The following is an 11,484-nucleotide window of genomic DNA, read 5'->3' as shown; positions in this document are numbered from 1 at the left end:
AGCGTCATTCCTCCACCCAAATGTCTAAGACCCACAGGCCTCCTCTATTTTTCACTCTCTTGGTTTTTATTAGTCCAAGGTAACAAGGTGGTTTTTTGCTACTTGACTATCCTAAAAACTTGGAGTTGCGTGAGAGTTTCTTGGGGTTCGTGCCATTAGAAAAGCCACCGTCATACATCGTTTTGAGATAAGCTCTTGGGCTTCCTGTAGCTGTTGTAGGACCATGCCTATAAAATTCTTTTCCTCTTAAGAGCCTTCCAGGAATTTAAGGCCCCACCTTAACTCTTTCGAAGTCTTGAGGAAGGCTTTACAGTCTTGTCCTCATCCGTAGATCATGTCTTCCTGGGAGCACAGCGAATTTGATCTTCACTCAGAAGCCATTTCTTTATTTTAGCATGATTTGACAACAGGGCATGTGGGAGAGGCTGTAATGGGAAACACATTTGAACACAATAAGTCCTGGTTCCTTTACAGTTCACAGTCTTTCGTTAGCTCATGTATCTCATGGATTTTACTTGGTTACTTCACAGCAAAAGTCCCCTTTCATCCGGATTTCAGACTCATTTTCTTCACTAGCTGAGAAGTCTTTGTGGCCAGCCTCTTTAGGGGCCCGCAAGCCCCCAATAACCGTCTCTTGGAGGCTCTTGTGGGTGTCGTTCTCATTCTTCTCCACATCCTTTCGGGTTCCACCTACCTCCTGGTGGAAAGGCACTCCTACAGGTTTTAGATTGCTTTTCTTTGTGGCTCACACCATTTTGAATATCAGTATCAATGCCAGTTGTTCATTGCTGCTCAAGAAACCAACTCAAAAGCTAGTGGCTCAAAACAGCATCTGTTTTGTTCACCAGTAATGCAGTTGAGTGAAGCTCAGTCAGACTAGCTCATTTCTGTTCCACTTGGCATCAGCTGCGTTGCCATGAAGCTGCGAATGAGAATCATCTAAAGGCTGTTACACACACGTGTAGCAGTTGAAGCGGGGTTTTGGCCGGGATGCCCACTGGGGCCGTCTCAGCGCGAACATCTGTAGGAGGCCTCACTGTGTGTCCTGGGCTTCTTCATCTGCACAACATGGTGGCTGGGTTCTCAGGGCGAGCTTCCCGAGAGAAAGTCAGATGGAACCTATATCACATTTTCTGCCGCAGGCATAGCATTCTCACAGCAGTTCTGCCCTATTCCATGCACTAGAATCCAGTTACTTCCTAAGGCCAGCACATATTAAAAGGGAGGGAATTTCATGGAGAAATGTCAAGAATTTGTAGCCATGTTTTAAAAACACTACATCTATCCAATCACCTCATCTTACAAAATAAGCATTGTATCTACAGGAAAGTAGTTCTACCCAACTCAGTATCACTGAAATTCCAGCAGATTTGTTGTTATTATTGCTGTTTAGGATGTTCTTGTATATTGTGGAAAGAGAGGATTACAAGATAGCATTATCAAATTAAGACACTTTTTTGTTGTTGAAAAAAATGTAGCGATCATCTCACTAAACATCACAGTGTGAGATGTGATTTCTCCTTAACCTTGGGAATCATTTCTTCTTGAAAGCAATTCAAATTACCATGAAACATTTGTAGCTGACGGAGACCTAACTATCTCAAGATGAGTTACTCGTAACTCCCTACAACTTCGTAAGAAATTATGGACAGTTAAAATGGGGAACAGGTGAGAGACTATCAACTCAGAGGTGACTTACAGTGATTTTATAGAAGAAAAACATGAACCAATCATTCAGGAAATCGTAGAAAATCAAGTACAGATGTTGTGTGGCAAAGTTGATGACAATAAAGGATACATTTTTGAGTCTCCTGGTGCTTTTCTCTTTGTTCTCCATTCTGAGTAATTCAAGTTTCCACATTCCAAGGATCTACTATAGTATGGATGACATTTTATGGCAACTGAGTTTATTTCACAAGTTGATACTGGTTTGGGGTTAGACTATTCTCAGTCAACTTCCTTCGTAACCAAATCATACTATCTTACTCATTCAGAATGAGGCTCTCAAAGCAAAACTGGAAACTGCATCTTCAGAATGTCTCCATCTGTGGGGTGGCCAGTTGGCTCCATGGTTAGAGCATCGTGCTGGTTCCAATCCTTGGTAACGAAGGTCGATGGTTCGATTCCCACATGGACCAGTTAGCTACACCCTCCACAACTAGGTTGAAAACAATGGCTGGAGCTTGGAGCTGAGCCCCCAGTGGGCGGCCGGCCAGTTGGTTCAGTGGTTAGAGCGCAGTGCTCATAACACCAAGGTTGCCGGTTCGATTCCCGCATGGGTCAGTGAGCTGTACCCTCCATAACTAGTAGATTGAAGAGAACAATTTGACTTGGAGCTGAGCTGCGCATCCCACAACTAGATTGGAAACTGTTACTTGACAGGGAGTTGATGGGTCCTGGAAAAAACACTGTTCCCCAGTTATAAAAAAAAAATTTGTTTTAAAAAGTTTTTTTATAAAAAGGTATCTATAGCTTATTGAAGAAAATCAATCTTAAACAAGAGTTATTATCTATGAAAGGAGTACAAAAGTCATGTGAAAAAGTGAGAATAAAAAGAGTGGAGATAAAAATTATTAAACCTCAAAATTCATATAGTCACAAATGTGGTAGAAAAGAGTGAAGCAGAACACAGTAAATTCTGGGATATTGAAGACTGAGCAAGACAGGATGTAGTAGAAAAAAATTTTTAAATCTATTTTTACAGGTTAATTCATTAATTTTTAACACGTCTTAATTCATTTTGCTGCAAATTACGTTTTCAATATGCATAGTGTATGTGATTCTTCTACTCCCCTTAATGGCAGTTGTTTTTATTTTATTTTTTTTAGATTTCTGGAACAAAGGTGGTATTTGCTTCTCCTTTTTAATATTTCAGTTCCCATCATTATTGTCACTCAGTTGATGTTTGAGATTTGTTCTTTCTGAAAAATCGTTTGATTTTTAAGACCAATTGATATAAAACGAGACTATTAGGAAATACAGAAAATAAAATGCACCATATTCTTAGATTATTAAGTCATATTGTTCAATTTTTAAAATTTAAAATTGATTCTCTTATTGGAATTGTTAGATGAGATGATTCAAAATATTTTCATGATTCAGATTTATTTTATTCCGTATTGATGATAAATATTTTAAACTTCAGCTTTTTTCACATTTAAATTGCCGTCCAAATCATTGACTTAAAACTAAAGAATACAAATAGACTGTAATTATTCAGTTTATAATTATTTTTAAAATGTATCCTTTCTGTTGGCTTTAGGAACAAGCAGCATCTCAAAAAAACGTACACCCATTAAATGACCATGATGGCGCTTCCCTAAGTGACATGGAACTCAGAATTAAACGTCTGGAATCTGAACTCTCCAAAGTGGAAACTTCTCGTAAAATAGAATTGGAAGAATGTAAACACCTCTACCTAGAGGAATTAAAACTTATCACATCATTGGAAAACAAACTAAACAAGTAAGTCCAAACAAAGTCAGAGAAAATCAATCGAGCTCATTAATTTGCCTCTAAAGTATAATTTTTATCCAGGCAGATTCCCGAGATTGATAGGAAATGAAAGCTTACTAAATAGTATAATTTTGGAAAATGATGTTAGTGAATAAATTACTTTTAAAATGTTAGTTAGTTCAGGACATTTGCATCTCTCTCCATTTTTGGTTTTACATGATTGTATTTCTCCTTCTCGCGGTTTTCATACAGTTAATCTGATCTACCAGTCTTTAAGCAAAGTGTTTTTGAAGCTTTATGATTTAGACAACGCTATTTATTATAAAATTTCTTGTCAGAATTCCCCTAAATAGTTTTTAGTGAGGTAACTATTTATTATAAGATAACAACTTAAACCCAAAGGGTTAAGTACTCCGCATGTTCTGGCACTTGGTACATGTACTGTCTCCATTGTGCTCTGTGTTATTATCTCTAGAGGTCGCTTTCAGACAAGCTCTTCTTTCTAGTCTTTCTGATGTCCACAAAGGCATACATGTGAAATATAGCAGAGGATTAACAACGTAGGGGTGAGGGTAGTATAACCCAAGAAGTGGCTAAAAAGATAAGGTGGTGAGCCTGAGGGGGTGTGTGGAGGCAGGAAGCGCAGAGCCCACGCCCAGCGCCTTGGCCACAGTGTTATATTATAAGCTACAGGCCTGCTGAGCGGTTTCATTCAGTAGGATCACCAACCAGGCTCCCTCCTTCTCCCCCAGAGGCTGTTGTTCTAAATGACACCTCAGTCCTCATGGTAATGAGGGCGTTACCCAAGGGCGGTGACTGCAAAGGCTTGAAAATATCTTGGTGGGATTTTTTAAAAATTCTAAACTCGTTTGCTATGTATGTCTCATGGCAATCTTCAAGAATCTTATTGGTTCAGCCATTGTAGAAGGCAGCAAGTATTATCTGTGAAGCCGTGGATGTCACTGATAGCCCGTTTCCTCCCCTCCCTACTTTGAATTTCTTCTTAGTCTGGTGTCCCCATAGAAACATATGTGCTTGTTTAGGATAATTTGAAACCTATCCTTGTGCATGGTAGGTCTGCCCTGACGCATTTTCAATGTTAAAATGCTGTTTAATGGGAAATTCCTTTTACTATTTATTATGGCAGCTTGAAAAAAATGCAAGTCATTCAGGAAAAATAACATTCAAAGCTTTGTGTCTTACAATCTTCACAGTGCTAATGAAAGACTGGCAGAGGCTAGAACCGATCTTCAGGCAAAGGAACAGCCCAAGGAGTTTCTCAGCACTGCTCTTAGGAGGGGAGTCCTTGAGCCACCATGTGTTGGGAGTTTGAATACTGAGTTACTCCTCAGTGGAAATCCTGCTCCAAGAGAAAATTTGGTGATTCCTAAGTCAACCGCACGGGCTTCAAATGACATCATGGGGTATTACTGTCCCAAGGTTAGTTATATTAGCTTCTTTCCCTTGCGTTTCAGATTTCTTTCTTTTTTATTTCTTTGATATAATATTGTTTTGTTTTGTCTTATATATTCATTGGGGTGATATTGGTTAGTGAAATCATATGGGTTTCAAGTGTACATTTCCATAATACATCTTGTATATATTTCACTGTGTGTTCACCATCCCGAGTCAGTTCTCCTTCCATCGCCATGTATTTGACCCCCTTTTCCCTCTTCTACCTCTCTCTCTCCCCCCTCACCCACTAAGTGTTGTCTGTGTCTATGAGTTTTTGTTTCTTTGTTTGTCGTTGATGAAATTTTGAGTTGTTTCATTGACTAATGCACACGAAGTAAAAGGCATAATATGTGTGCTAATATGCATAGAAAGGAGATAGAAATTTTACAGTCTTTTTTTAAGTCCCTAGAGCTCTCATGTGTTGAGTTATTTATTATTATTTAATAAATGTAACTAAAGTGATACATTTAAAATGCTTGAAAATTTGCCTTTAAATTTTATTACAGATGTTAAATATCATTGCCTAATAACCAATGGTATGCTTTGAGATGCTTTGGCTTCTTAATTGGTTTTAGTTGGAGATGATTCATAAAAATTTTAAAGTTTTGTGCATCCCAGTTTTTCTTCCCCTAAGTGTAAGTGAATGATGGCTGGCCAAACACCTAACCACAAATGGATGTTTATTATTAAATGAAACAGATATAATCCTTTTTATTAATTCGGCAAACTTATAATACTGCAGAAAGATTAGTCTCTGTTTTTATGGTTAATGTTATCTTCTAACAAGAGAGTATATCCTTAATTTTTATTTTATTCATAGCACTATCTATTTCAGTGTTTTAAAATGAGTTGCTTCACAGTTGTACATATTCTAAATAGGGACATTAAGCAAATAATTGAATTTTTAAAATGAAGTTCACTTATGTCTATATGTCTTGACAGCATTTGGGTAATTGATGAATAAGGTGGCAGTGCTAGGGAGTCTTTAAATCACAACTCGTTTTCTTCGTGTGACGTGGTTGTTAAAAATACTCATTCTTGAGTTCTTGACCAGCAGGAGTTCTGTTCGGTTCTGTTTCATAGTTTCCATCTCTTTGATAAAGTTCTCCTCCGGGTCATTAATTTTACTCCTGAACTCATTGAACTGCCTTGTGAGTGTTGTTATATCTCAGTGACATTCTTCATGCTGTTACTTTGTTTTGTTTTACCCTCCAAAATGTTTATTACATTTAAGCAACGTGGAGAATACAGGAAGGAAAGCACAAATCATCTGCTCGGAACAATTGGTCTAATTTATATGCAGCATACAATATAGAAAATTAGTTTAAAACGGTTAGTGGAGGTCAAATTGAGGAGGGCTTTAAGTGAGTTTGATTTTTTTTCTCTAGGCAGCAGTAGGCATAAAAAGGATAATGAAATAATAATTCTTTCATGGGGGAGTATATAATATGTGGCAGAGAGTCTGTTATCTCCTTTGTATTTGAAAAATTAAGTGAAGTATAATGTATGTCGTTAGTTTCAGGTGAACAAGCTTTCCCTGGTTCGTGCTAATCTTTGGCCCTAGAAGTAAATACTGTATGTCTTTTGACTATTGACATATAGTATTTTATATAATATAGTATATAATATACTCAGCTTCTTGCTGGGGCTACAGCTGAAAATAGCTCAGCCCTGTTTCTCTTTGCCCATGACTCGACTGTGTTGAACTGGGTTATTTTAAGCTGAGGGCCAGATTGCTGATTGACAGGTGTTATATATGTGCCTGAAAGTCACCAAGAAGTGCTATTTTTGTTTGTTTGTTTGTTTTACTGTGCAGAAACTAGTTCTGGGTGTCTTCTTTTTTTTCAGTGAATGAGTATTACTATTTTTAACTCTTTTTTATTATTAGTTTCAGGTGTACAAAACAATGTAATAGTTACACATTTATAATTTGTATGCCTCACATAATGATGACCCCTCTCCCCTCATCAACGACCCCTCTGACATCACATACAGCCATTACATTTCCACTGCCTCTATCCCTCAGGCTGTACTCTACTTCTTGTAAACATATATATACATACATATATATGTGTGTGTGTGTATAACAATTGTAGTTAACATTAACATTCATTATTGTTCAGCTTCAGCTTCAGGTGTACAGTGCAGTTGTCAGGCATCTACATCATCTCTGAGGTGCTCTCCCTAAGAGACAAGTGTAATCAGATACCCTACAAAATCTTTACATTATTGATTACATTCACCAAATTGACTTTCGTATCCCCATGGCAATCTTGGGGTTATCGATTGTGCTTTGTAATCCCCTCACCTTCCCCCTTATCCCCACCCCCCTCCCATCTAGCAACCTTCAGTTTTTCCTCTGTGTCTCTGAGACTGTTTCTGATTAGTTCACTCATTTATTGTTTTCTTTAGATTCCACATATAAGTGAGATCATAAGGTATTTGTCTTTCTCTGTCTGACTTATTTCACTTAACATAATGTCCTCTAGGTCCATCCATATTGTTGCAAATGGTAAGATTTCCTTCTTCTTTATGGCTGCGTAATACTCCATTGTATAAATGTACCACAGTTTCTTAATCCAGTCCTCTACCGATGGGCATTTTGATTGTTTCCATATCTTGGCTATTGTGTATAGAGCTGCAATAAACATAGGGGTGCATACATTTTTTTGAATTAGAGTTTTGGATTTCTCCGGATCGATGCCTAGGAGTGGAATTGCTGGGTCATAAGGTAGTTCCATTCTCAGATTTTTGAGATACCTCCATACTGTTTTCCATAGTGGCTGCAGCAATCTGCAGTCCCACCAACAGTGCACAAGGGTTCCCTTTTCTCCACATCCTCACCAGCGCTTGTTGTTTGTTGATCTATTGACGATAACCATTTTGACTGGGGTGAGGTGGTATCTCAATGTGGTTTTTATTTGCATTTCTCTGATGGTTAGTGAGGTTGAGCATTTCTTCATATGTCTGTTTGCCATCTGTATGTCCTCTTTAGAAAAATGTCTCTTCATGTCCTCTGCCCATTTTTTAATTGGTTTGATTGTTTTTTCGGAGCTGAGTTGAGTGAGTTTTTTAATAAAGTTTGGATATATCAATGGCAGATATCTTCTCCCATTCAGTAGGACCCTTTTTTGTTGTAATGATGATTTCCTTTACTGTGAAAAAAATGTTTAGTTTGATGTAATCCCATATGTTTATTTTTTCTGTTACTTCCCTAGCCCAAGGGGATGATGTATCAGTAAAAATCTTACTCCGGGTCATATATGTAAAGTTGCTTCCTATATTGTCTTCTAGGAGTTTTATGGTATCAGATGTTACATTTAAGTTTTTGACCCATTTTCAATTTATTCTTGTATATGGTGTAAGGAGGTGGTCCAGCTTCATCTTTTTGCATGTGTCTGTCCAGGTTTCCCAGCACCATTTATTGAAAAGACTGTCTTTACCTCACCGTAAATTCTTGCTTCCATTGTCGTAGATTAAATGGCCATATAGGCGTGGATTTATTTTTGTTCCGCTTGTGTGTTCACTGTTAACTTGTCTTCTGAGTCGCTGATTCGATTCTCTGACTCATCTAACCCACTGGTAATTCCTTCAAGCGTGTGCTTTATTTCACTTGTTGTATTCTTTAGTTCTAACTGGTTGTTCATTATGATTTCTCTATCCTTCTTTATGTCGTCACTAAGCTCTTTAAACATTCTTATCGTCAGTGTTCTGAACTCTGTCTCTGATAGGTTGGTTACTTCTATTTCATTTGGTTCCAATTCTGGAGGTTTCTTCTGTTCTTTTATTTGGGACATGTTTCTTTGTTTCCCCATTCTGGTTGACTCTCCGTGTTTGCTTCGATGTATTAGGTAGATCCCCTAGGATTCTCGGTCTTTGCTGGCTTATCTTATGTAGTGTGTGTCCTTTATATCTGACTTGCACCACTTCCCTATTCTCCTGTGCGTGTGCTCCAAAGGTGACCCTGGTGTTGTGTATATTGTGCTGTGTAAAGTTGAACTTCCATTGCTTTTGGCTGGTCAGTAGGTGGGGTTGATCCTAGGCTGCCTAGTTGTGAGACTTAGCTCTGCCCTCGGTGGATGATCTGCTGCGTGAGGGTGGACCACTCCGATTAGACTTGGCCTCTATGGGCTCTTGTGCCTGTAGAGAATTCCCTCTGGGTGTGTCACTTGTAGGTCAAACCCAATAATACTCTGGTTGGGTCTGGAGTTGGTGTCAGGAGGTGTCGAATCTTGTGACTCTTGGGCTGGGCCCTGGTGTAGGGCAATTTCAGAACAAAGCCAATCACCAAGCACAACAGCAACAACAAAGTCAAAACCAAATACACTCACGTGTGAAAACAACCAGTAACCCACACTCAACACAGGCAAAAATATCAAAGATACAAAAACAAAACAAAAAAAAAACCCAGCGCCAGTCTTGGCTTAAGCCCACCAAGTAATCTCCAGGCCGTCCTCTGCTGTACCAGAGAGTCCTCTGTGTATTGTTCAGGCAGAGCCGGTCACCTGGTGCCCAGAGTGACCCTGGGATGGCAGATGTAGATGAGTGGGGCTATTGGGTCTGGATGGTAGTTTCTACAAAGTCAGTGCAGTTTCTGCTCTTGCCTGCACATATGCGCACTGAGAGTAACACAACCAGCCCTGTGCCCAGGTCTCCTGAGTCTTAGGTCACTCCTTCCGTGTGTGTGTGCGTGCGTGCATGTGTGCGTGTGTGGTGGGAGATTTCTGAGCTGCTGAAAGCCCAGAGCTGCGACTGCTGCCTACTGCTAACCCCTGGGCATGTCTCCACAGTTGTAATTGCCCTGCCCTGGGCAGGTCAGAGAAGGTGGGGACTGGGGATGGAGGAGTCTTCTCTCTCTCAGCCCAGCAGTGTCACACACTTCCCAGCTTCTTCCCTGGGTCGCAGTAGCTACAAACCGGGTCCTCCCAGATCCTGAGCACTATGGGTCCTCTGTAATCTGACACTACTCCTCAGATCAGGGGTCAGCGTGAGTCTCTGGAAGGGTGGGGGTAGGATTGGGAGAGTCGGGGGAGGGGCCCAGGTATGGTGCTTACTTCCTTTGTCCTACCTAGGGCCCAGCTGGAGGTCTCAGTGAGGTGACTGCCTCAAACTCTGGATATGCTGCTCTCTGAGCAGGGAGATGAGCTGTGGGACACAGGGAAAGAGCCCACCTCCTGGCTCTTGTGGTCTCTGTTCTGTCCGGGGACCACCTGCGCCTCCGCAGCCATGGATGCGGGCCACGTCTCCCTTCCCACTTCCCCTGCTCGCCCAGTTTGCCCACCTTCACGTCATCCTCCTCCAAGTCTCTTAGCTGCCCTGTGTGATGAGCAGAGGGCATGACTGCTGTTTTGAAATCGCGGTCACAGAGATCACAATCTTCCGTGACTTTGACTTGGTTTCTGGAGAAGTGTCATCTTCTCTCAGTGTTAACCATGTCACCTTGCTTCTTCATGCTGCTGAGTGGCTTGTTCCTCTACAGGCACATTTGAAGTAGTGAATACTTTCTTATGTAGGTACATTTCGATTTGAACAATTAAACAGGTATATAATTAGGGGTCTTTCTTTTGTTTTCAGTAGATGGTACAAGAGTGTAGTTTCTGTTTTCTCCCACAGGTGCTCCTTGAGTATGGGGGTTCCAGGGGCGGGGGCTTAGCTGTGGGTGTGGGAGTCCAAGCCTGGGTGACCAGGGAGATGGGTGTTGCAACTGTATCCGGGTCTCCAGGGTCTCTGGTCACCACCACCACGCAGGTGGGGGTAGTGGGTGGTTGAGGAGGCCTGTTCTTGAGCCCGCTGCGCTGCTACCTGGTTCCCTAGGTCTACTGGTAGCACTGTGTGTGGTCGTGAGCCTGGAGAATTGTTTCTGCTGCTGCTACTGGTCCCTGGTGGTGCCAGCACTGCTGCATCTGGAGAGGGGTGGGGGGATGCTGCTGCTGCCCCGCTTAGCCTCCCCTGGGCAGTGATGTGGGAGCTGCACCCCGTCCCCTCCACCGCCACTGCCTTTGCTGGGGCTTCAGGCTCAGCCTTGTCCCCCTGGAACTGCAGCTGTGGGCTGTCCCTGTGCTTTCCTCCATCCTGCCTCCCTTTCACATCCAGTGCACCCTCCTTCCCTTTTACAGATGCGTGGTCTTTTAAGGAATCGTAGTGTGTTGAGCAGAAGATCCTTTCTTGGGCTATAGATGCCCGATGAGTTGTAGATATCGTGGAGATAGAAAGGGGTTGTCTCTCTTGACATGATGTTTACATCATTCCAAAGAATATCCATTTTGATCAATGCAAGGTGGTTTGTGGTTTTGATGGTGTTTTGTGGCCTCCTTTTTTTTTTTTTAGTTTTATTTTATTTTTACATCCCTCACAACGTGAACCCCCCTTTCCCCATCCACCACCACCCCGACCTCACACCGAGCCATCACATTATACACATAAAATTATAGTTGGCATTCATTAATGTCCAGTCTCTGGTGTACAATGCCATGACCAAGCATCCACCGCATCCCTGAGGTGGTCTCCCAAACAGGACACATGTCCATTGGACACCCAACAAAATCCCCAAACACTATTGAGTAAGTTCCCCAA

At 41.2% G+C, this 11,484-nt stretch overlaps 1 protein-coding gene across 2 annotated transcripts in view; it reads left to right on the top strand.

Moving 5' to 3' along the window:
- Nucleotides 1-3,266: 3,266 nt before the first annotated feature.
- LOC308495604 (ankyrin repeat domain-containing protein 26-like) overlaps nucleotides 3,267-11,484 on the top strand; it is a 37,693-nt gene continuing 29,475 nt past the window's right edge. Inside the window, exons 1-2 of one of the 2 annotated variants that reach the window (XM_081080572.1) lie at nucleotides 3,267-3,465; nucleotides 4,671-4,896. In XM_081080572.1, coding sequence (XP_080936698.1) covers nucleotides 3,329-3,465; nucleotides 4,671-4,896 — 363 coding nt within the window. In that variant the 5' untranslated portion in view covers nucleotides 3,267-3,328. The remainder of the gene's footprint in view (nucleotides 3,466-4,670; nucleotides 4,897-11,484) is intronic. The other variant, XM_081080571.1, reaches the window with a different exon arrangement.

Source organism: Rhinolophus hipposideros, assembly GCF_964194185.1.
Source record: "Rhinolophus hipposideros genome assembly, contig: HAP1_SCAFFOLD_185, whole genome shotgun sequence".
Lineage (NCBI taxonomy): Eukaryota > Metazoa > Chordata > Mammalia > Chiroptera > Rhinolophidae > Rhinolophus > Rhinolophus hipposideros.
This window is presented reverse-complemented; position numbering and strand designations above follow the sequence as displayed.